The sequence below is a fragment of the Emys orbicularis genome, chromosome 21, assembly GCF_028017835.1.
Source record: "Emys orbicularis isolate rEmyOrb1 chromosome 21, rEmyOrb1.hap1, whole genome shotgun sequence".
NCBI classification, from domain to species: Eukaryota; Metazoa; Chordata; order Testudines; family Emydidae; genus Emys; species Emys orbicularis.
In genome coordinates, this window is record NC_088703.1 from 8,357,076 (window position 1) to 8,383,008 (window position 25,933).

The following is a 25,933-nucleotide window of genomic DNA, read 5'->3' on the forward strand; positions in this document are numbered from 1 at the left end:
GAAGGGGCTTAGAGCAGGGGGTTGGGGTGCAGGAAGGGTGTGGGGTGCAACAGGGTTTAGGGAAGGGTATCAGAGTGCAGGAGGGATGTGGGATGCGGCAGGTGGTTTAGGCCACAGCCCCCATTGGCAGGAAACCATGGGCCATTGTCTTCTGTGTCATAACTAAAATCAATATATTTGAAAATATAGAAAAACATCCAAAATATTTAAGAAATTTGAATTGATATTCTATTGTTTAACAGTGCGATTAAAACTGCGATTAATCGTGATTAATTTTTTTAATCATTATTATTTTTTTGAGTTAACTGTGATTAATTGACAGGGAGTGGACCCCTAACAGGCTGTTGCAGAGGCTATTCAGACCTGTCAGTGGGAGGAACTATGTCCTTCTTTGAATGATTGCTCATGTGCATTTCAATAGGTGTGTGCGCACCGCGTGCATGATCGTCAGAAGGCTTTTCCCTAGCGGTACCCGTTGGGTCAGCTGTGGAGACCCCTGGAGTGGCGGCTTCATGGCGGTGTATATAGGTCCCTGATGACCCGCTGCCTGCTCAATTCCTTCTTATCGCCAGTAACGGTCGTTGGAGCAGCACAATCTCTTGCACTTGCAAGTGCCTTCGTAGTGGTTTCCTTTTCTTAGTTGTAGATAGCTAATAGTTAGTTTACATAGTAGTTTCTAGTAAGTTGGGCTTACTTTGGGGGGCTTTCCCCCCACCCCAGTTTTCCCAGGCACCTGGGCATGCCTTGGTCACAGGAGTTTAAGGCGTATGAGAGGTGTGCAAAAAGCTATGCCCAGAGGCAATTCACACACTCCTTGTCTCAAGTGCCTAAGAGACAGTATCAGACAGACAAGTGCCCAATTTTCAGGAGCTTCAGACCCAGGACTAAGAGAGAGCGGGACTATCATTGAAAGCTCCTCCTGATGGAGTCAGCCCTCCGCCCCCAGCCGGCACCGGAAATGGCACCAGCATCATCGGTGCGTAATGCCCCGGCCTCGGTGGGGGATGTCCCGGCACCCGGAAAGGCCTCCTCCAAGGAGCACCAGTACCTGTTTCTAAGGCCAGTGCTACCAGATGGCACCGCTCACAGTCCCCGGCGCTGCATAAGAAAGAGAAGGCGGACAGGGGTCGTTCCCCCATCAAGAAGCCGCAAGAGGATTCCAGTGGGGTGCGTCATGCAGGAGGACACCCACGGTCTGGACATCAATTCCCGGCACTGTTGACTCTGGTCCCAACTGGAAGCCCATGGAATCCGGTGCTGGTGGACTCCCCGACTCGGGAGGATTTGGAGGAAGAGCTCAACCACCCCTCCACGCCGAACACCTATGAGGCAACGCGGGACATTACTGTCATGATGGCGCAGTCCCCAGCCTCGCAGGTGTGAGCTCCGGCACGGTAAGCTCAGGCACCGTAAGTGGCAACGACGACGGCACCGGCTGCAGCATCTATGTCAGCCCTGCATATGGGTCCAGCACCCTTTGTGGCACTGGTGGTGGCTCTGCCCCGGTTCACCATTACGGCAAGCCCATGATGTTACGGCACCGCTCACCATCACCCCAGTACCGCTCCCCGGCACTGTCGGGCGCTGCCCTCCTGTGGTCAGGCACAGAGTACTCATCTGAGTCAGACGCTGAGTCTTCTGTCTCTTGAAGCAGCCAGTACCGCTCCCGCTCCCGGCACCAGTACCGGTACCACAGAGCTGTGGACTCATTGGCACTGGTGGTATCCTGGCCCCTCCAATGATAGGGCCCAGTACAATGGCCCTTTTGCACTCATTTCACCTATCATCAGACTCAGGGTCAGGGCTCCAGGGCCGTATTGGTGGCATCTCACCCCATTCCCTCCCTGTGGCGGGGTGATGTCTCACCGGTGCGGCGTCTCCTGCTCCTTGTCCAGGGAATTAGCTCGTTTCCAGCTCGGGAGCGCCCTCTGCTGACTGAGGTCTTGCCTGCCGCTGGCCCCCGTGTTCCTCCCGAACCCCGGTGCCCTTTGCCCAGGGATTCTGCCCACCGCAGTGCCCCCTCACTCTGGGACTCCCCTTCCAGGGGAACCCCAACCCTTTATCCCCACCTTGACACAGTGGCTACTGCCAGTCATCATCTTGCCCCTGCTCACTGGGGCTGACTGCAGTCTGTAAACCACTCATCATCAGCAAGGGGGGTTAGACCTGCTGCCTCTGCCTTTATCTGGGATGCCCCTCTGCAGCCCCAGTACCTTTTTGTGGGCCCTTAGCTTGGCCTGAAGCCTGGGACTTTGCTAGGATGGAGCTCCCCAGCTCCCTCTGCCCTTCCCCAGTGCTGCTTCACCCTAGATAGAGCGTGTCTCTCTTCTGCTTCTGGCCCCAGCCCAGTTATAAGGGCCAGCTGGGCCCTGATTAAGCTGACCACAGCTGTGGCTGCTTTCCCAATCAGCCCAGCTTTCTCCGCTGCAGCCCTCTCCAGGGCTGCTTTATCCCCTTCAGGCAGGAGTGGGGTGCACACCCCCCTACAACCCTCCCAGAAACTTCAGTGGCTCGCCACACTCCCAGGGCTCCTGAGGACCCCGCATGAGACAGGGACTCTGGGCCATCATGCACCCAAACCAGTGCCACTAGTTGTACTGCAGCCACGTCCAGTCACAGGGGGACAGAGGCACTTGACCCAGCCTCCAGAAAGCCAGTAGGGCAAGAAGACCCAGTCCCACGGGCCTCCTCCTCCTCCTCACTGGACGAGGCAGTGGCTGGCACCACCATCACCCTTTGGAGATGGACACCAGGGGACACCAGGACATTCTTAGAAGGGTGTCCCTAAACCTGAATCTTCAGGCAGAGGAGGTCACGGAGGAGTTGGATCCGATGGTGGACATCCTCTAGGGTGCCCTTGCCCCTGATAAGAATGATCTAGAACACTCCTAGGGTGCTGTGGCAGACTCCAGCCTCAATACCACCCACCACTATAGGGGTGGAGAGAAGCTATTTTTTGCCACAGAAAGGGTACGAACACCTTTTCACCCACCCCCAACCAGGGACTCTGGTGGTCGATGTGGCAAATCATAAGGAGTGACACGTGCAGCCAGATCCCACCCCAAAGTCACGGAACACTAAGAAGCTGGATTTTTTGGCCGAAAGGTCTACTCGACCGGGGGGCTCCAGCTTTGAGTGGCCGATCAGCAAGCGGTACTCAACCGCTTTCAATTCCTGGAGCTCGTTAGCAAAATTCCAGGACTTGCTCCTGTGGACTCGTGCAAGGAGTTTAGCGCTCTTCTCCAGGAGGGCAAAGTGGTCTTGAGAACCTCCCTCCAGGCTGTGTTAGATGCGGCAAACTGGGCAGCTTGGACTATAGACACCGCCATTACAATGGGGTGCAGAACGTGACTGCAGGTGTTGGGGATACCACCTGAAGTCCAGAACACGATGCAGGACCTCCTCTTTGACCATGTAGGCCTGTTTGCCCAATGTACGGATTCTTGCCTGCACAGCCTTAAGGACTCAAAGGTGACTTTAAAGCCTTTGGGAATCCACATCTCTGGACCCAAAAGAAAGCTATTTAAGCCTCAGCCCCCGTCTCACTTCTACTCTGGGCCTCCGAGGCAAGACTCGTGCAGGAGATGGGGCAGGAATAACAGGAGGCGCCCGCCACAGTCCTCCCCAGGCCGAATCCAGGGTTCAGCCAAACAGCCCCCAGGCCCGAAGCCAAACTTTTGAAGATGCGCCGGAGGACGGAGCATCAGTATCAAACTCGGATCCTTACCCTCCCTTTGTGAATCCATTCTCCCGCTTCTTCCGTGCTTGGTCCAAGATCATGTCAGATCACTGGGTCCTGAGCATGGTACGGATGGGATAGTCTATGCAATTCTGTTCCCTCCTGCCCTCCCACCCCCTTTCCCCATTCCTCTTCAGGGAGCCTTCTCACAAACAACTCTGCTTGCAGGAGGTGCAATTGCTCCTCGCTCTATGGGCAATGGAGGAGGTTCCTCAGGAGTTCAGGGACAAGGGGTACTATTCCCGCTATTTCCTCATCACCAAGGCCAAGGGTCAGCTCTGGCCTATCCTGGGTCTGTGAGACCTCAACACATTCATCATGAAAGTGAAGTTTCACATGGTTTCTCTGGTCTCCATCATTCCTTCCCTGGATCCGCGGGACTGGTGTGCCACCCTAGACTTGAAAGATGAGAACTTTCATATCTACATTATCTGGCCCACAGATGTTTTCTTCATTTTGTGGTCAGCGGCTAGCACTACCAGGTCAGGGTGCTCCCGTTTCAGCTCTTGGCAGCCCCCCAGGTATTCACAAAGTGTGTGGTGGTCTTTGCAGCTTTACTCCGCAAGCGTCAGGTGCAATATTCCCGTTCATGGACGACTGGCTCATCAAGGCTGAATCGCAAGAACAGGCTGCAGAGCACGTTTCTCTGGCTCGGGCCACCTTCCTCAGGCTGGGCCTCATATTGAATGTGCCCAAATCCACACTAGCCCCGACGCAGAGAATAGAATTCATAGGCACTCTCGTGGTCTCCACACAGGCCAGGACGTTCCTGCCCGAGCTGCGCTTCCAAGCACCTCACGGACATTATCAAAAACTTTCAGTGATTCCCCACAACCATGGCCAGAAATTGCATGAAACTGTTGGGGCATATGGCGGTGTCCACATACGTGGTCCAGCACACCAGGTTACGCCTTTGCCCCCTCCAGGCGTGTTTGGTGAGGGTACACAGGTTGGGCAGAGACCCACTGGACCAGATAGTTACCCTCCCCACTCGCATTCTCAAGTCTCGCCACTGGTTGCTGCAGCAGGAGTACCCTTTGCCAAACTGCAACCTACGCTATCGCTAGTCAAGGACGCCTCGGTGCTTGGTTGGGGAGTGCACCTGGGCAATATCAGAACCCAAGGCCTATGGGCCCATGCAGAACGATTGCTGCACATCAATGTAAGGGAGCTGAGGGTGGTTCGTCTGGCATGCCAAGCGTTCCAGGCTCCCCTTCAGAGCGCATGTGTGTCTGTGATGCAGCGATGTTCTATATAAACAAACAGGGTAATGTTTGTTCCTCTCCCTGAGCTAGGAAGCCCTCGAGCTGTGAGACTTTTGCATGGCTCACTCGATACACCTAGAGGCGTCGCACCTTCCGGGATCATAAAACGAGCTAGCTGATCACCTCAGCTGCTCGTTTCATGGTCAGGAATGGTCCGTCAGGCCAGACATCACACACTCGATTTTCCAGAGACGGAGGCTTTCCCCACATAGACCTCAACCTGGTCCTGTCCATGCTCATGGGGCCCTCTTTCGAGCCCAGGGTGACCTGCCCTCTGTCCTGCCTTTCCTGGAAGGTGGCCTTTCTGGTGGCCATAACCTCACCCAGAAGGGTATTCCAGCTCATAGCGCTGACTTCCGAGCCCTCCTATACAGTAAATAAAGACAAGCTGCAGCTACGCCCTCACCCCGCGTTTCTGCCAAAGGTAGTCTCCAAGTTTCATATGAACCAGGACATATTTTTACCTGTGTTTTTCCCTAAGCCACATGCCAGTAACAGAGAAAACATGTTCCATTCCTTGGATGTCAGGCCTGCCCCAGCATTCTATATTGGCCGCCCAACCCCATTTCGTAAGTCACCACAGCTCTTTATTGCAATCGCAGAAAGGATGAAGGGGCTTCCGTTCTCGTCCCAGCGCATTTAATCATGGATCACATCCTGTATCAGGACTTCTCATGACCTGGCTAAAATTCCAGCCCCTTCGCTTATGGTGCACTCCACGAGAGTGCAGGCATCATCCGCAGCATTCCTGGCGCAGGTCCCTATCCAGGAAATATACAAGGCAGCAACGTGGTCCTCTATCCACACCTTCATGTCACACTACACCATTACCCAATAGGCAAGGGACAATGCAGCCTTTGGCAGGGCAGTCCTGCATTCCTCAACCAGGTGAACTCTGACCCCTCCCCCAGGGAAACTACTTGAGAGTCACCTATTGGAATGCACATGATCAAACAGTTGAAGAAAAATGGTTACCTATCTCTCGTAACTATTGTTCTTTGAGATGTGTTGCTCATGTACATTCCAAATACTACTTGACTCCCCTCTGTCGGAATATTCCGGCAAGAAGGAACTGAGCAGGTGGTCGGTCGGCAGTGAGCGATATACACTGTCATGAAGGCACCACTCCAGGGGTCTCCACAGTCCACCCGACAGGTACCGCTAGGGGAAAAAAACTTCCAACGATCGTGCACGCAGTGTGTGCACATCTATTGGAATGGACATGAGCAATACATCTTGAAGAACAACAGTTACGAGAGGTAGGTAACCTTTTTTTCCACAGCATCACTAGTGATCGGATGCAGAGGAACCTCCCTGAATGTTTATTCCCTTGGCTGTTTGCAGACGCTGGCATCTCAGAAGTGGCTCAGCTCCAACTGGTGAACGGCCCGAGTCGCTGCGCTGGGAGGGTCGAGGTGCTTCACAACGAGCTCTGGGGAACCTTGTGTGATGACAGCTGGGACTTACAGGATGCCGGAGTCGTGTGCAGACAGCTGGGCTGTGGGATGGCGTTATCAGCCCCGGGAAGGGCTCGATTTGGGCGAGGATCTGACCGTATCTGGCTGGCTGACGTCAACTGCACAGGGACAGAAGTTGCCCTCTCTGATTGCAGGGCTTGGCCTTGGGGAGTGAATAACTGTACCCACGGAGAAGATGCCGGTGTTGTGTGCTCAGGTAACCTTCATCTACCACCCTGCCTGTTGCAGGGAGCAGGGTGAGAAGCTCTTTAGCGGGCACTGTCCCCTCACAGCCAGTTCTGACCCGAGCATGGTGCTTGGGGTCTGTGCTTTAGGGCGCAATATGATGGTTTCACTAGGGAGACTCTCCTCTCAGTCTGTGCTGACTCCAATTCCCCTGTGCGGTTCTATGGGCCTGTGCTGCAGGAGCGGTGTGAGGGCTCAGTAGGGGATGCTCACGCTGTCCTCTTGATGTCAGTGCCGGCCCCAGTGCCCTAGTGATGTGCTAGGGTGCCTGTGCTGCAGGTAGAGGGGTGTCAGTAGGGTGCACTCTTTGTAGTTGTGCTGGCCCTAATGCCCCAGTGCAGTGCCATGTGCCCCTAGCATGTGGAAGCCTTGTCTGTGCCCGCTAGGGGGCAGCTCCCCGACTCCCTCGGCCAGAGGCCACACAATCTGTGTAAAGATTGGAGGGGTAGCAAGGAGAAGGGTTGGAAAGAAATGGTTCCATGGCCAATAAAATCATATCACGCTGACTAGAGCGTAGACTCATTGAATGAGATACTTTTCTGTCTGGTAGAGCAACGCTCACGCCACAGTCCTTCCAGGTCTTTACTCCAGGCTTGGCTGTGATCTCCTGTTCCTGAGACAAACACTGTTAGCTGCCTGCTGGGTGAAAGGGAGCTCTTGTCCCCTCTCCTCTTTCTTTGTAGGTACAGACCATTGTCTCTTCCCAGAGGAGGTCTCTTTTGCTTCAGCTTCTTCAGTCCACCCGCTAAAAGTTCGTGTCTGGTGCCCCTTCCTGCTCCCTCCACTGCACCCCACTCACAGTGATTGTCCTTGGTTAGAGAAGCAACCTCTGAAATGCCGCTGAGAAGCAGGAATGTCAAGAAGCCTCACCGCCGAAATGCCGCAGCTTCTCCGCGGCATTTCGGTGGCGACACCTCTTGATTTCGCTGCTTCTCAGTGGCATTTCGGCAGTGATGTCTCTTGATGCTGATGCTTCTTGGCGGCATTTCAGCAGTGACGCTCCTTGTCGTTGCCACTTCTCGGTGGCATTTCGGCGGCTGCTTGTCCGGCGCTCACGCTCCTCGGCCCCATTTCGGTGTCTAGTCGTCTGGTGCCCGCCACACTGAAAGGTTGGGGACCACTGACTTAAACCAGAAAAAACCTGCCAATGGAGCATTCATTAACTCGATCTTTGAAGAGTGGTGAGGGACAGATTAAACCATGTATAGTCCTCTTACACAGAGCCCACGCCCCTCAGAAGGAGCACCCATTTCCACCCCCTCTCACTCTTTATAGGTGTCTGGTGTCTGAGCCCCCTGGTTAGTGAGCTCAGTTCAGTTGTGGGTGACCCCCTCAGTCCGGGCAGGCTAAGCACAGTTCTGCTGCCCTTTACTCAGACAATCGGGACAACAACATTTCACTACCCTTGCCTTCAAGTACTGCAGTGATTGTAACCCAGAACCAGCCAACACAGCTCTGTCTGCTGGATACCTAGGTGGGTATGTTCTTGTAAATACAGTCTGGTCCTGAAGCCTTTCCCCTTCCCCAGCTCATCACTAGCTGTCAGGGGAGAGATCATTCCCACCTTGATTACCTCTAGCTTGTTCAGCCATCTGACTGTACATCCTCAAGGTCCAGTCTTCTAACAGGGCTCTGCTCCACCACTTGTGACTGTCTGTATTGCTGCCCCACAGGCACACTGAGAAGATCAGGCTAAGCCACAATTTTGCATTCCAGGAATTCCTCTGGTACGTCCAGTCAGGGGTCCATTAAGCTTAATCCAGGATCTGCGTCCCAGGTTGTAAATGGGCAGGTAAAAGTTACGGCTTCTGAAAATCCAACAGCACGCCAGTCTCTCTATCCAAAAGCTGCTGCCCCTGTGTTAGGACCCAGCTGTCAGCCCAGCTATGTCATCATTCATCTGAGACTGTTACTGCGCTGGCAGCACTAGAGAGGAGTGCAGTAATAGCTGCCACAAAACGATGTTGCCAAGTCAGTCGTGGCAAGTCAGCAGGAACCGCAGGGGCAGGTGTTTGCTTCAGGAGGGGGCCAATCTGCTTGTAGGGAGTGTGCATTGCCTCTGCACTGGTCGGAACCATTGTCAGCCTGGTGCACAGCAGGTTCCTGCCAGGCGTCCCTGCGCTCCAGGCAGTTCTAAGGGGGATGGACTCTGGGTGACGTTTTCAGGGAGCGATGGAGCCAACACATGTAAATTCGATGCCGATGTCAGGCTAAGGCAACCACTAATGACACGGGTGACTGTGTTCAGCTCCCAGTAACCAAGATGCTAATGACAGTGTTTGCCCTGCAGCACTGCACACTGTTGCACTGGAGCGAATACCAGCGCCAGGAGTGAGGGTGTAAATCTGCTCCCCAGGAGGTTCCTGCCAGCAGTGTGGGGGGTGATCTTTTTAAGTGCTCTAGTGAGCTCAATAAGTCAGACTTCAGTCGAGCCTGCCTAATTAGGTGACAGCCTAACTAGATGACAGATGGACAAGAGGAGAGGACAAACTTCAACATTGGCCACCTGATTAGCCTGGTCAGTGGTGGGGAGCCCTTGACAGGCAGTGGTTGTGTGGAGAAACCAATCGGATCTGTTGGCGGGAGGCGCTACATTCGCCAGTGACAAGAGAGATCAGTTGCACAGGAAACTCCCTGAGTGTTTATTCCCTTGGGTGTTTGCAGACGCTGGCATCTCAGAAGTGGCTCAGCTCCGACTGGTAAACAGCCCGAGTCACTGCGCTGGGAGAGTCGAGGTGCTTCACAACCATCGGTGGGGAACCGTGTGCGATGACAACTGGGACCTACAGGATGCTGGAGTCGTATGCAGGCAGTTGGGCTGTGGGACGGCATTATCAGCCCCAGGAGGGGCTCGATTTGGGCGAGGGTCAGATGGTATCTGGCTGGATGACGTCAATTGCACAGGGACAGAAGTTGCCCTCTCCGATTGCAGGGTTCAGACTTGGGGAGAGAGTAACTGTACCCACGGAGAAGATGCCGGTGTTGTGTGCTCAGGTAACTTGCATCCATCACGTCACTATGGGTGGTTCAGGGATCAGGGTGGGAAGTTTTCAGGAAAGACCCTGCTCGCCTGTCTGAGTCAGCGCTGACCCCAGTGCCCCAGCATGGTGCTAATGGCCTGTACTGTAAGGAGCCATTTTGGGTTCACAGTAAGTGTCTCTCTTCCCATGCTATCAGTGCTGACCCCATTTCCCCTCACAGTTCTACATGTCTGTGCTGCAGGGAGCGGGATGGGGGATCAGTAGGGGGTGCTCTCCCCTCTAAGTCAGTGCTGGGCCAGTGCCCCAGCACACCACTTAGGGTCTGTGCTTCAGGGAGCAGTATGTGTGCCTTTGTGAGAGACCCTTCCGGCTACAGCACCATAGGGTGCTGGGTAACCGTAGATCCCATTTGTGGGATTTGGGGTTGAATGGATCCTGCAGCCACTCAAGGATACCTTTATGAAATGTGGGATTCCTATCTATGTCACTCCGGGTGATTTACATCTCAGCTAATTACCCATAAACTTGTAATATGTCCCACTGTTGTGACTGGAGACAGGGTTCTTCCTCACTTCCTCTCCTACACAGCTTATGAGTTTCTGTGCCCTGTTTCTCATCTTCTCTGTTCCACCCCACATGGTGGCTGCATGGTAGTGGTGGGGAGTAGGGCTGTCAAGTTATTCAAAAGATAATTGTGATTAATTGTGAGATAAAAAATTTATCGTGATTAATTGTACAATTAATTGCACCTTTACAGAATAATAGACTACTATTTATTTCAAATTTTCTAGATGTTTTCTACATTTTCAAATAGATTTCACTTACAACACAGAATGCAAAGTGTACAGTGCTCACCTTATATTTATTTTTGGATACAAATATTTGCACTTTAAAAAAGAAACAAAACAAATATTATTTTCAGTTCACCGCATACAAATACTGTAGTGCAATCTCTTTATCAAGAACGTTGGACTTAAAAATGTAGAATGATTTACAAATAATAACCACAATCAAAAATAAAAGAATGTAAAATTTTAGATCCTACAAGTCCACTCAGTCCTACATCTCATTCAGTCAATTGCTCAGACAGAGAAATTTGTTTACCTTTGCCGGAGATAATGCTGCTTGCTTCTTTTTACAATGTTCCCTGAAAGTGAGAACAGGCATTCACATGGCACTGGTGTAGCTGGTGTAGCAAAATATTTATGTGCCAGATGCAGTAAAAATTCATATGTCCCTTCATGCGTTGACCACCATTCCAGAGAACATGCGTCCATGCTGGTGATGGGTTCTGCTCACTAATGATCCAAAGCAGTGCAGACCAACAAATGTTCATTTTCATCATCCGAGTCAGATGCCACCAGCGGAAGGTTGCTTTTCTTTTTTGGTGGTTCAGGTTCTGTAGTTTCCACATTGGAGTGTTGCTCTTTTAAGACTTCTGAAGGCATGCTCCACACCTTGTCCCTATCAGATTTTGAAAGGCACTTCAGATTCTTTAACCTTGGGTTGAGTGCTGTAACTAGATTTAGAAATCTCACATTGGTTCTGTGACGTTCCCCTCTGGTGTTATCTGGACCGGTGATCTGCTAGGTCACTCCAATCCTTGACTCTGGGAGCCAGCCTTTCCCTGCTCTGCTGTGATAACCCCCACCCCTGGGCTGTTCACACACAGCCTCTGACATGTAAGCTGCTCCTTGGATTGTGCAACCAAATGACACTAGCCAATATTGCCGATCCCAGACATAACCCTAGGAACCTCCTTCTTGCAGTCTCCAGTTATGCCCGCTGGACGCTGCAAGCTTATATGAGTTCATCAATTTAACAAAGACATTGGTATGTACCAGGCTTGTTATTCCAAGGGGAGTCTCTGACACGCTTCAAACCAAACACAGTGCTTCAGGTTGAACAAACAAACTGAGTTATTAACTATGAAGATAGATTTTAAGTGATTATAAGTCAAAACATAACAAGTCGTATTTTGTCAAATGAAAGCACAGCACAGTGAAAGCTGTTTTTTCTGTCACTTCGCCAACAGGAAAGCTCTATAAATCGGTGTTTCTGATCTTAATTGAAATGCCCGTTTATAGTCCGGTTGGCGTGGTGCCGGCAGGGTGCTGGGGTGCAGGAGTGAGTGTGGAGCGCAGGCTTTGGAGGGATCTTAGTACACGGGAGGGGGTGCGATGTGTAAGATCCATGGGCCGCTCACCTTGGATGGCTCCCCGTAAGCGGCGACCTGTCCTGGGCTCTGGCTACTCCTAAGCAGAGGCGCGACAGGTGGCTCTGTATTTTGCCCCCCCCCATGCCAGCTGCACAGCTCGTATTGGCTGGCAACCACGGGCAATGGGAGCTGCGGGGGTGGCACATGCGGGCGGATATAGTGCACCAAGCCGCCTGCTGCGCCTCCACCTAGGAGGAGCTGGGACAAGTTGCTTCTTGTGGGGAGCCACCCGAGGTGAGTGCCCCAGATCCGGCACCCTGCACTCGATACCGTGCCCCAACTGCGTGCCCCGAGCCCCCTCCCACACGCAAACGTCCTCGCAGAGCCCGCGCTCCACACCCCCTCGTGCACCCCAACTCCCAGCCCCACACTCCCTCCCGCACCCAAACTCCTTCCCTCTTAGTTAACCAGCATTTTTCATTTACCGGCACTCCCTGTTTCCCCAACATGCCGGATAAATCAGCTTTAACTGTAATAATATAAAGTGAGAACTATACACATTGTAGTCTGTGTTGTAATTGAAATCAATATATTTGAAAACATAGAAAAACATGCAAAATATTTAATAAATTGCAATTGATATTCTATTGTTTAACAGTGCGATTAATCATGATTAATTGTTTTAATCATGATTTTTTTTTTAGTTAATCGCGTAAGTTAACTGTGATTAATTGACAGGGAGTCAACCCCTAACAGGCTTTTGCAGAGGATGTTGAGACCCATCAGTGGGAGTTGCTATGTTCTTCTTTGCATGATTTCTCATGTTCATACCACTAGATGTGCGCGCCTCATGCACGATCATCGGAAGGTTTTTCCCTAGCGGTACCCATCGGGTCGGCTGTGGAGACCCCTGTAGTGGCGTCTTCATGGCGGTTTATATAGGTCTCTGCTGACCTGTCATGTGCTCAGTTCCTTCTTACCACCAGTGACGGTTGTTGGAGCAGGTGAGTCTCTTGCATTCCGAAGTGCCTACCTAGTGGTTCCCTTTTCTTAGTTGTAGATAGTTAATAGTAGATTATATAGTAATTTCTAGTAAGGTGGGCTGACTTTGGGGGCTTTCCCCCCACCCTAGTTTTCCCAGGCACCTGGGCATGCATCGGTCACAGGGGTTTAAGGTGTGCAAGAGGTGTGCGAAACCTATGCCCACAAGCGATCCGCACACTCCTTGTCTCAAGTGCCTAGGAGACAGTATCAGACAGACAAGTGCCCAATTTGCAGGAGCTGCAGACCCAGGACTAAGAGAGAGCGGGACTATCATTGAAACCTCCTCCTGATGGAGTTGGCTCTCCGCATCCAGCCGGCACCGGAAATGGCACTGGCATCATTGGTGCGCAGCCCCCCGGCCTTGGTGCGGGATATCCCAGCAGCTGGAAAGGACTCCTCCAAGGAGCACCAGCACTGCTGCCCTGCTTGTAAAGCCAGTGCTACCAGGCGGCATCACTCACAGTCCCCCGTGCTGCATAAGAAAAAGAAGCCGGACAGGGCTCATTCCCCCGTCAAGAATCCGCGAGGGGATTCCGGTGGAGTGCATCCTGCGGTGGGACACCCACAGTCTGGACCTCAAGATCCGGCACTGTTGACTCCGGCCCCAACTGGAAGCCCATCGAATCCGATGCTGGTGGACTCCCCGACTTGGGAGGATTTTGAGTAAGAGCTCGACCTCCCCTCCACACCGGCCACCTACGAGGCAGCACGGGACCTCAGTGCCATGACGGCACAGTCCCTGGCCCCGCAGGTGTGAGCTCTGGCACCGCAAGCTCAGACACTGTCTACGGCACTGATGACGGCACAGGTTGCATCATCTATTGTGTTGCAGCATAGATCTCCAGCACCAGTTGCAGCACCGATGGCGTCACCACCCCTTGTTCATCATCGTGGCAAGCCCATGTTGTTACGGCACTGCTCACCATCACCTTGGTACCGCTCCCTGGCACTGTCGGGCTCCGCCCTCCTGTAGTCAGACACTGAATATTTCTCTGAGTTGGACGCTGAGTCTTCTGTCTCTCGAAGCAGCCAGTACTACTCCCACTCCTGGCACCAGTCCCAGCACTGCAGAGCTGTGGACTCATCAGCACTGACAGTCTCCTGGCTACCCCAGTGGCAGGGCCCAGTACAATGGCCCTTTTGGTCTCCTTGGACCTATCATCAGGCTCAGGGCCAGTGCTCCAGGGCCGCACCGATGGCTTCTGCACTCATTTCCCCACTCCCATAGCAATTTTGGTGGCCCACCACACCCCCAGGGTTCCTGAGGAGCCCACATGAGACAGGGACTCTGGGCCATCACACTTAGGCACAGCGCCAGAACCAGTGCCACCAGTTGTACTGGAGCTACCTCCAGTCACAGGGGGGACTGAGGGACCCGACCCAGCCTCCAGAGAGGCAGAAGGGCAGGAGGACCCAGTCCCATGGAACTCCTCCTCGCTGGACGAGGCGATGGCAGGAACCACCACTATCCTTCCGGTGATAGACACCAGGGGACAGCAGGACCTTCTCAGGAGGGTGGCCCTAAACCTGAATTCTAGGCAAAGGAGGTTACAGAGGAGTTGGACCCTATGGTGGACATCCTTGCCCCGTAGGGTCCATCTAGGGTGGCCTTGCTCCTAATAAGAACGATCCAGAACTCTCCTAGGGTGCTCTGGCAGATTCTGGCCTCAATACCACCCACTGCTAAAGGGGTAGAGAGTAGCTATTTTTTGCCAAAGAAAGGGTACGAACACCTTTTCACCCACCCCCAACCGGGGATTCTGGTGGTCGATGCGGCAAATCAGAAGGAGCGACAAGGGCAGCCAGGTCCCACCCCAAAATCACAGGATGCTAAGAAGCTGGACCTTTTCAGCCGAAAGGTCTACTCCACTGGGGCAGCTCCAGCTTCGAGTGGCCGACCAGCAAACGGTACTCAGCTGCTTTCATTTCCTGAAATTTGTCAGCAAAATTCCAAGAGTTACTCCCGACTGACCCTCACAAGGAGTTTAGCGCGCTCCTCGAGGAGGGCAGAGTGGTCTCGAGAGCATCCCTCCAGCCCATGTTAGACGTGGCAGATTCAGCAGCTTGGACTATGGCCACCACCATTACAAGGAGGCGCAGCGTGTGGCTCCAGGTGTTGGGTATACCATCTGACGTCCAGAACACAATCCAGGACCTCCCCTTTGACCATGCAGGCCTGTTTGCCCAAAATACATACTCTTGCCTGCATAGCCTTCAGGACTCGCAGGCGACCCTAAAGTCTTTGGGGATGCATACCCCTGCACCCCAAAAAAGTCATTTAAGCCTCAGCCCCCATCTCCCTTCTTCTCTGGGCCTCCGAGGCGAGACTCATCCAGGAGACGGGGCAGGAATAATAGGAGGCGCCCGCCACAGTCCTCCTCAGCCTAAGGCCAGGGTTTGGCCAAAGAGCCCCTAGGCCCGAAGCCAAACTTTTGAAAATGCGCCCGAGGACGGAGCATCAGTATTGAATTTGGATCCTTACCCTCCCTTTGTGAATCAATTCTCCCGCTTCTACCGTGCTTGGTCCCAGATCACTTCCGATCACTGGGTCCTGAGCACGGTATGGGTGGGATATTCTATCCAATTCTGTTCCCTCCTGTTCTCCCACCCCCTTTCCACTTTCCTCTTCAGGGACCCTTCTCACAAACAACTCCTCTTGCAGGAAGTGCAATCACTCCTTGCTCTAGGGGCAATAGAGGAGGTTCCTCAGGAGTTCAGGGGCAAGGGGTTCTACTCCCGCTATTTCCCCCCAAAGGCTAAGGGTGGGCTCTGGCCTATCCTGGATCTGTGAGACCACAACACATACCATGAGGAAAGTGAAGTTCTTCTTTGAGTGCTTGCTCATATCGATTCCAATAAGTGTGTGCGCGCCGCGTGCATGATCGTCGGAAGATTTTTACCCTAGCAACTCTCGGTGGGTTGGCTGAGGTGCCCCTTGGAGTGGTGGCGGATATATGCCCCTGCCGACCCAGCGCTCCCTCACTTCCTTCTTACCGTCCTTGATGGCCGTTGGAACTGTGGAGAGCGGCATACCTGACCTCCACATCCCTAGCTTACTCGTTGTATTATAGTTAGTTCTTTAGTGTAGTTTACCAGTTTTTAGCAGTTTTAGAGTAGTTCTTAGTAAGTTTTGTATATATAGTGTATATAGTGTATATTAGTTGAGGAAACGGGGTTTATCCCCATTCCTCCGCCCCGGTACCAGGGTTTATGCCCAAGTCTCCGGGCTTCAAGCTGTGCTCGGCCTGTCTCAAGCCGATGCCCATTGGAGACCCCCACGACTCCCATTTGAAGTGCCTGGGGAAAGCTCATCAACCTGATAAGTGCTGCATTTCATAGAATCATAGAATATCAGGGTTGGAAGGGACCTCAGGAGGTCATCTAGTCCGACCCCCTGCTCAAAGCAGAACCTAATCCCAACTAAATCATCCCAGCCAGGACTTTGTCAAGCCTGACCTTAAAAACTTCTAAGGAAGGAGATTCCACCACCTCCCTAGGTAACGCATTCCAGTGCTTCACCACCCTCCTAGTGAAAAAGTTTTTCCTAATATCCAACCTAAAAAATAATAATCCCCAAATGCCCCTCTCAAGGATTACAACCCTGGGGTTAGCAGGCCAATGCTCAAACCACTGAGCTATCCCTCCCCTCTCAGGGAGGGATATCCCTTTCAAGCCTCGGACAAAAAAGGAGTGGGACTTCCATCTAAAACAGCTCCTGATGGAAAAGGCACTTAGCCCAGTGCCCCTCGCACCGCGCGCAGAAGAGGCACCGTCAGTCTGCAGCGTGCCTCCAGCACCAGAGCAACCCAGCACCAGCAAGGTCCCTCGGCACTGGACGTCTCCGGCACCGGTACAGACGCGGCACCACTCGCTGTCTCCGCAGCCCAAGAAGCAGCACAAACCACCTGCTGCTGCTCCTCCAGAGTTGCAAGCACGGCCTGTGGCCTCAGTGGAGCAGCGCGCCTTACCGGACCACACCGCGAAGGCGCCAACTCCAGCACCATCGATTCCGGCGCCTCAAGCGCCATTGAGTCCGGTGCATATAAGCTCCCCGGTGCACACCGTGGTTGAGCTGGGCCTGCCGTCCACTCCAGAGACCTTCTCCATTGCTCGTGACCTGATCGCGCTGCCTGAGCCTGGACCGTCTCACCCTCCGGCACCGCCGGTGCGGACTGTCCCATCCATAGGGAAGCCCACCTTCATGCGACCTCCATCGCAGGGTGAAACAGCTCGGCACTGCTCTCGATCATGATCCCGGTCGCGGTTCCGGTCCCGTAGATGGTCCCGGTCTCTGCGTCGCTCGCATTCCCAGCACCGATCTCCATCTCGGCGCCGGTCGTACTCGTGGCACCACTCCACCTCTCGAAGGTCTCCCTCCCGGTACGATCGGTACCGATCCAGCTCCCGGCACTGATCCTGGCACCGTTCATCGCGCAGCCGGTCGCGGCACTGCCCGCACTGTCTGTCTTTGTCCAGATCTAGATCGACCTCCAGCACCGTTATGACCGTCGGTCCCGCTCCCGATCATGGTACCGCTCGGGACAGTGGCACCGGTCCCCAGCGCCCAGACGCGGATCGGTAGACCGCGACAGTTCAACACACCAAGTGTGTTCGGCACCACCTTGGCCTTCTCGTCTGAATTCGGCGGCGTCCCAAGCGGCAAGTGGCTATAATGTCCATGGTCAGGATGCGGATGATGCTAGCCAGGGGCCAGATGGAGGGCACGATCCCGACCAGGGTCCCCCACAATGGTCCTTCTGGACCCCTTGGGCATACCACCAAGCCCAAGGTGGCCCCTCAGGCGCTTCCCGCTTGGCTCATTCGGAGCCTAGGGTACCTGAAGCAACTGTTAGCCGTCCTCCCCCTATAACTTCGGAGGCGACCACCCTACCGCCTGAACAGGCTGATGTCCCTACGGACGTGGACCTAGGGCAACCGGACCCTCCTCAACCTGACCTTCCCCAGGACCCACTAGTCCAGGGATTGTCCTCCTCATCCTCGCCTGACGAAGCCGTGGCAGGCACGTCCTCTTCTGGCCCTCCACCTATAGATCTTTGTGCTCACCAGGACCTGCTTCATAGGGTGGCACAGAACATGAACCTGCAGGTGGAGGAGGTGACGGAAGTTGAGGACCCTGTGGTGGACATTTTGTCGGCCGACGCCTCCAAGCGGGTAGCGCCAATTCCTCTTGTTTTGGACTACCTGTTATACCTCAAGCAGCAGGGCTTGGCAATATCATCTCTCAGGGTACATCTGGCTGCCATTTCGGCCTTCCACCCAGACGCAGCGGGTAGGTCGCTTACGGTGCACTCTACGAGAGCACAGGCATCATCCGCAGCATTCCTGGCACAGGTCCCTATCCAGGAAATATGCAAGGCAGCAACATTGTCCTCTGTCCACACCTTCACATCACACTACGCCATTACCCAACAGGCAAGGGATGATGCAGCCTTTGGCAGAGCAGTCCTGCATTCCTTAACCAGGTGAACTCCAACCCCTCCCCCAGGGAAACTGCTTGGGAGTCACCTATTGGAATGCACATGAGCAATCACTCGAAGAAGAAAAACGGTTACCTATCTCTCGTAACTGTTGTTCTTTGACATGTGTTGCTCATGTCCATTCCAAATCCCACCTGCCTCACCTCTGTCATATTCCGGCAAGACGGAACTGAGCAGGCAGTGGGTCGGCAGGGACCTATATACACCGCCATGAAGATGCCACTCCAGGGGTCTCCACAGCCCACCTGATGGGTACCACAAGGGGAAAAAATCTTCCAGCGATCATGCACGCAGCGTGTGCACACCTTTCAGAATAGACATGAGCAACACATCTCGAAGAACAACAGTTCCGAGAGGTAGGTAACCATTTTTTCACCAGTATCACTAGTGATCGGATGTACAGAAAACTCACTGAGTGTTTATTCCCTTGGGTGTTTGCAGACTCTGGCATCTCAGAAATGGCTCAGCTCCGACTGCTGAACGGCCCGAGTCGCTGCGCTGGGAGAGTCGAGGTGCTTTACAGCAAGCTCTGGGGAACCGTGTGTGATGACAGCTGGGACTTACAGGATGCCGGAGTTGTGTGCAGGCAGCTGGGCTGTGGGACGGCATTATCAGCCCCAGGAAGAGCTCGATTTGGGCAAGGATCTGACCCTATATGGCTGGACAATGTTCACTGCACAGGGACAGAAGCTGCCCTCACCGATTGCAGGGCTCAGCCTTGGGGAGACAGTAACTGTACCCACGGAGAAGATGCCGGTGTTGTGTGCTCAGGTAATCTTCATCTACCACCATGCATGTTACAGGGAGCACTGTGGGAAGCTCATTACGGGGCCTTGTCCCCTCACAGCCAGAGCTGACCCCAGCATGGTGCTTGGGGCCTGTGCTTCAGGGAGCAATATGGCGGTTCCAGTAGGGAGCGCTCTCCTCTCAGTCTGTGCTGACCCTAATTCCCCCGTGCAGTTCTATTGGCCTGTGCTTCAGGGAGCAGTGTGGGGGCTCAGGAGGGGACACTTATGCTGTCCCCTTGAAGTCAGTGCTGGCCCCAGAGCCCTAGTGGGGTGCTATGGGGCCTTTGCTGCACGTAGGGGGGTGTTGGAAGGGGGCTCTCTCAATTTGGAGATTTGCTGGCCCTAATGCCCCAATCCAGTGCCATGGGCCCCTAGCATGTGGAAGCCTTGTCTGTGCCCACTGGGGGACAGCTCCCCGACTCCCTCGGCCACAGGCCACACAAAACATGCCCTCTAGGACTTGGGGAGGGGGGTGACCTCTTTCCAGGTTGGCAATAGGCACACTTCACCCCTCAGTCCTCCGAGCGTCCCCCTGCAATACCCAGTCCCTGTCATGCTGGGCATTCACAACAGTCACAGATCTGCTGCTCCCAAAGGACCAGGGTCCCAAGGTGACCAGTTCTACTTCTCATCTCTGCCCCAATCAACACAGAGCTCTAGGTCCCTTCATAGTCACACCAAGTACAAATGATTTCACAGAGTGTAGAGATTCGAGGGTTAGGAAGAAGAAGGGTTGAAAAGAAATGTTTCCATGGCCAGTAAAATCATTCCGTGCTGACTAGAGCCTAGACTCATTGAACGAGATACTTTTCTGTCTGTTAGAGCAATGCTCACCCCACAGTCCTTCCAGGGTTTTACTCCAGGTTTGGCTGTGATCCCGTGTTCCTGAGACAAACGCTATCAGCTGCCTTCTCAGTGAAAGGGACCTCTTTTCCCCTCTCCTCTTTCTTTGTAGGTACAGACCATTGTCTCTTCCCAGAGAAGAGCTCTCTTCAGAGACTTTTGTTGAGGGTCCTTTGTCTTTGTAAATTTTTTTTTAAATGGAGCTATACCTATCTCATAGAACTGGAAGGGACCTTGAAAGGTCATTAAGTCCAGTCCCCAGCCTTCACAGCAGGACCAAGTACTGTCCCTGACAGATTTTTTTGCCCCAGATCCCTAAATGGCCCCCTGAAGAATTGAACTCACTACCCTAGGTTTAGCAGGTCAATGCTCAAACCACTGAGCTATCCCACCTCCCATTCTCAAGCTCCCATTGGGCCCACACAGGGAATATAGCCTGTCTCCACAGCTGTGCTTTGTTCTATGTGCTGATTGGCTCAGCCGAAGGGATTGCCATGGCACAGGTGACACACTTCTTTTCAACACTTCTGGAGCATCATATTCAACATTTTACATCTCTCTTCAACTATGTCCCATACAAACATCTTGCCCCCATTAGGTCAACCAGTGGACTGCTGGCTCTTGGTAGAGACCTCACAACCTACCTTTGGTGAGCTATTGTGCATATAGCTCACCCAGGGGATCCCCGTATATCTCTAGGCATCCCTGTGTCCTCTGCCAGTTGGCGTCTACTTATCTCTGGGCCACACTCCTCTGCGGCACAATCGGGACCTGGGTAACTGCAGCTTCCACTGGCTGGATTTGGTGTCAACGGAGCCTGCAGCTGCTCACTCAAGCTAAAAATCCAGGGCCAATTTCTGAAGAGTCTGGTTCCTAATCACTGTCTTCCAGAGGATTTACATTTCAGGGAATTAGTCCTGAAATTGTAACTTCCCCAAGAGCTGGACACAGGAGACGCAATTCTTCCTCACTTCCTGTCCTACACAGCTTACATATTTCCCTGTCCTGTTTCTCAGCTGCCCTATCCTACCCCAGAAGTGGCTGCATATGAGTGGGGGGAGTCTTCTTCTTTTTTGTATGTCACAAGTCGATATCTATGTAACCCTTCTGCCAATGGCGTCGGAAGCGACCAGGGCCGGCTTCAATATCTAGAGGTTCCTTTTCAGCAATATTATACAGATTCGGCTTGGGCACCCACCCAGTAAACTGATACAATTACACTCCATCCCCTGGGTGCTTCTATGAGGCAAAGTTTCCCCTCTTAGAAGCACAGAATCTCAGTGCAGAAAAGAAACTTTTTAATAAAAGGAGGGAAGGCCAGAAACAGGATTTATAAATATTAAACCATGAGAAAAACACCTACCCCAGAGTATGTTGGGCAATGTCTTTTGCCTCAGGAACTTGAGTCCAGCAACCAAAGGTTCCTTTAATGTGCCCCTCCCTTCTCCCTCCACCGCACCCCACTCACAGTGGTTGTCCTTGGTTAGTGAAGACCAAGAGTTCAGAGGTGCACCTTTGTGAGTTCAGCTTCCACCATGAGGGTGGGGAGGAGAGTGCCTGGCTCGCTCTGCTGTCTGGGTGCTTGCTCTGGTAGCAGCTGCCCTGCCAGCCACTCACCACTCTGCTCACCCTCACCTTCTGCTGTCCCCAGCCTCTCTACTGTGACCTCTGCAGGTCGCTCTCTTGAAGCTCCACCCAGCTCTCAGTGACTGCCAGCTCTTAGTTGGGAAACCTCAGTGCTGAAGCAGGCTGGGCAGAAACACTGTCTTGCAGCAGGTGATTTCAGCTCTAGTGATCACTTAAACCAAAAAGACTCCTAATGGAGCCTTATACTCACAGAATCATAGAATATTAGGGTTGGAAGGGACCTCAGGAAGTCATCTAGTCCAATCCCCTGCTCAAAGCAGGAGGACCAACACCAACTAAATCATCCCAGCTAATGGAACCTTATTTAAATCTATATTTGAAGAGTAGTGAGGGGCAGATTAAACCATGTCAAAACCCCTTACACAGAGTCCACACCCCTCAGGAGGAACACCATCTCGACCCCCTCTAATTCTTGATAGGGGTCTGGTGTCTGGTTAGTGAGTTCAGTTTAGTTGTGCGTGATCCCCTCAGTCAGGGCAGGCTAAGCACAGTTCTGCTTCCCTTTTCTCCATCAGGACAACAACGTTTCACTACCTCTGCATTCAAGTACTATACTGATTTGTAACCCAGCACGAGCCAACACAGCTCTGTCTGCTGGATACCTAGATAGAGTGAGTGTATTCTTGTAAATACAGTCTGGTCCTAAAGCCTTTTCCCCTCCCCAGCTCATCAGTAGCTGTCAGGGGAGAACTCATTCCAAACTTGCTTACTTCTACCTCAGACGTGGGCAAACTTTTTGGCCTGAGGGCCACATCTGGGTGGCTCAGGGAAGGGGGTTGGGGTGTAGGAGGGAGTGCAGAGTGCGGGAGGGGGCTTAGAGCAGGGGGTTGGGGTGCACGAAGGGTGTGGGGTGCAGCAGGGGGCTGAGGGCAGGGGGTTAGGTGCAGGAGGGATGCGGGGTGCAGGAGGGTGCAGGAGGATGCCTGACCTACTGAGGAGGGCTTTAAACTAGGTTCACCGGGGGAAGGAGACCAAAGCCCTGAGGTAAGTGGGGAAATGGGTTACCGGAGGAAGCACGAGCAGGAGAGTGTAAGAGGGGAGGACTCCTGTCTCTGAGAAAGCGGGACAATCCGCGAGTTATCTTAAGTGCCTATACACAAATGCAAGAAGCCTGGGAAACAAGCAGGGAGAAATGGAAGTCCTGGCACAGTCAAGGAACTATGATGTGATTGGAATAACAGAGAGTTGGTGGGATAACTCACATGACTGGAGTACTGTCATGGATGGATATAAACTGTTCAGGAAGGACAGGCAGGGCAGAAAAGGTGGGGGAGTTGCATTGTATGTAAAAGGGAAGTATGACTGCTCAGAGCTACGGTATGAAACTGCAGAAAACCCTGAGAGTCTCTAGATTAAGTTTAGAAGTGTGAACAACAAGGGTGATGTTGTGGTGGGAGTCTGCTATAGGCCACCAGACCAGGGGGATGAGGTGGACGAGGCTTTCTTCCGGCAATTAGCAGTAGTTACTAGATCACAGGCCCTGGTTCTCATGGGAGACTTTAATCACCCTGATATCTGCTGAGAGAGCAATACAGCGGTGCACAGACAATCCAGGAAGTTTTTGGAAAGTGTAGGGAGCAATTTCCTGGTGGAAGTGCTGGAGGAACCAACTACGGGCAGAGCTCTTCTTGACCTGCTGCTCACAAACCGGGAAGAATTAGTAGGGGAAGCAAAAGTGGATGGGAACCTGGGAGGCAGTGACCATGAGATGGTCGAGTTCAAGATCCTGACACAAGGAAGAAAGGAGAGCAGCAGAATACGGACTCTGGACTTCAGAAAAGCAGACTTTGACTCCCTCAGGGAACTGACGGGCAGGATCCCCTGGGAGAATAACATGAGGAGCAAAGGAGTCCAGGAGAGGTGGCTGTATTTTAAAGAATCCTTATTGAGGTTGCAGGAACAAACCATCCTGATTTGTAGAAAGAATAGTAAATATGGCAGGCGACCAGCTTGGCTTAACAGTGAAATCCTTGCTGATCTTAAATGCAAAAAAGAAGCTTACAAGAAGTGGAAGATTGAACAAATGACCAGGGAGGAGTATAAAAATATTGCTCACACATCCAGGAGTGAAATCAGGAAGGCCAAATCACACTTGGAGTTGCAGCTAGCAAGAGATGTTAAGAGTAACAAGAAGGGTTTCTTCAGGTATGTTAGCAACAAGAAAAAAGTCAAGGAAAGTGTGGGCCCCTTACTGAATGAGGGAGGCAACTTAGTGACAGAGGATGTGGAAAAAGCTAATGTACTCAATGCATTTTTTGCCTCTCTCTTCACAAACAAGGTCAGCTCCCAGACTGCTGCACTGGGCAGCATAGTATGGGGAGGCAGTGATCAGCCCTCTGTGGAGAAAGAAGTGGTTTGGGACTATTTAGAAAAACTGGACGAGCACAAGTCCATGGGGCTGGATGTGCGGCATCCAAAGGTGCTAAAGGAGTTGGTGCATGTGATTGGAGAGCCATTGGCCATTATCTTTGAAAACTCATGGTGATCGGGGGAGGTCCCGGATGACTGGAAAAAGGCTAATGTAGTGCCCATCTTTAAAAAAGGGAAGAAGGAGGATTCTGGGAATTACAGGCCAGTCAGCCTCACCTCAGTCCCTGGAAAAATCATGGAGCAGATCTTTAAGGAATCAATTCTGAAGCACTTAGAGGGGATTAAAGTGATCAGGAACAGTCAGCATGGATTCACCAAGGGCAAGTAATGCATGACTAACCGAATTGCCTTCTATGAGGAGATAACTGGGTCTCTGGATGAGGGTAAAGCAGTGGATGTGTTATTTCTTGACTTTAGCAAAGCTTTTGATACAGTCTCCAACAGTATTCTTGCCGGCAAGTTAAAGAAGTATGGGCTGGATGAATGAACTATAAAGTGGATGGAAAGCTGTCTAGATTGTCGGGCTCAACGGGTAGTGATCAATGGCTCCGTGTCAAGCGGAGTGCCCCAAGGGTCGGTCCTGGGGCCGGTTTTGTTCAATATCTTCATTAATGATCTGGAGGATGGCGTGGACTGCACTCTCAGCAAGTTTGCAGATGACACTAAACTGAGAGGAGTGGTAGATATGCTGGAGGGTAGAGATAGGATACAGAGGGACCTAGACAAATTAGAGGATTGCGCGAAAAGATACCTGATGAGGTTTAATAAGGACAAGTGCAGAGTCCTGCACTTAGGACGGAAGAATCCCATACACTGTTACAGACTAGGGACCGAATGGCTAGGAAGCAGTTCTGCAGAAAAGGACCTAGGGATTACAGTGGACGAGAAGCTGGATATGAGTCAACAGTGTGCCCTTGTTGCCAAGAAGGCTAACGGCATTTTGGGCTGTATAAGTAGGGACATTGCCAGCAGATCGAGGGACGTGATTGTTCCCCTCTATTCGACATTGGTGAGGCCTCATCTGGAGTACTGTGTCCAGTTTTGGGCCCCACACTACAAGAAGGATGTGGAAAAATTGGAAAGAGTCCAGCGGAGGGCAACAAAAATGATTAGGGGTCTGGAGCACATGACTTATGAGGAGAGGCTGAGGGAATTGGGATTGTTTAGTCTGAAGAAGAGAAGAATATGGGGGGATTTGATAGCTGCTTTCAACTTCCTGAAAGGGGGTTCCAAAGAGGATGGATCTTGACTGTTCTCAGTGGTACCAGATGACAGAACAAGGAGTAATGGTCTCAAGTTGCAGTGGGGGAAGTTTAGGTTGGATATTAGGAAAATCTTTTTCACTAGGAGGGTGGTGAAGAACTGGGATGGGTTACCTAGGGAGGTGGTGGAATCTCCTTCCTTAGAAGTTTTTAAGGTCAGGCTCGAGAAAGCCCTGGCTGGAATTATTTAGTTGGGAATTGCTCCTGCTTTGAGCAGGGGGTTGGACTAGATGACCTCCTGAGGTCCCTTCCAACCCTGATATTCTATGATTCATGAGGTGCTACAGGGTGCTCAGGCAGTGGGTTGGGGTGCAGGATGGGTGCGAGGTGTGGCAGGGGTTTGGGGTGCAGGCAGCGTGAGGTGGGGGTTCAAGGTGCGGGCTCCGGCTGGGGGATGCTTACCTGGAGTGGCTCCGGGGTGTCTGCGGCGTGCACCAGAGCCAGGGAGCCTGCTAGCCCTGGCTCTGCGCTGCGTCGCACTGCTCCTGGAAGTGCATGGCACTATGTCCCTGTGGCCCCTGGGGGAGGGCAGAGGGCTCCAAACGCTGCCCTCGCCTGTGTGTACCTCCCCTGACTCTCCAATTGGCCGCGATTCCCTGTTCCTGGCCAATGGGAGCTGTGGGGGGAAGTGCCTA

The 25,933-nt window shown here is 52.7% G+C and overlaps 1 protein-coding gene across 1 annotated transcript in view; it reads left to right on the top strand.

Moving 5' to 3' along the window:
- Positions 1-25,933, top strand: part of LOC135892880 (deleted in malignant brain tumors 1 protein-like) — a 145,579-nt gene that overhangs the window by 79,260 nt on the left and 40,386 nt on the right. Inside the window, 3 exon segments of the mRNA XM_065420649.1 lie at positions 6,349-6,678; positions 9,372-9,701; positions 18,845-19,159. Of these exon segments, the coding sequence (XP_065276721.1) occupies positions 6,349-6,678; positions 9,372-9,701; positions 18,845-19,159 (975 nt within the window).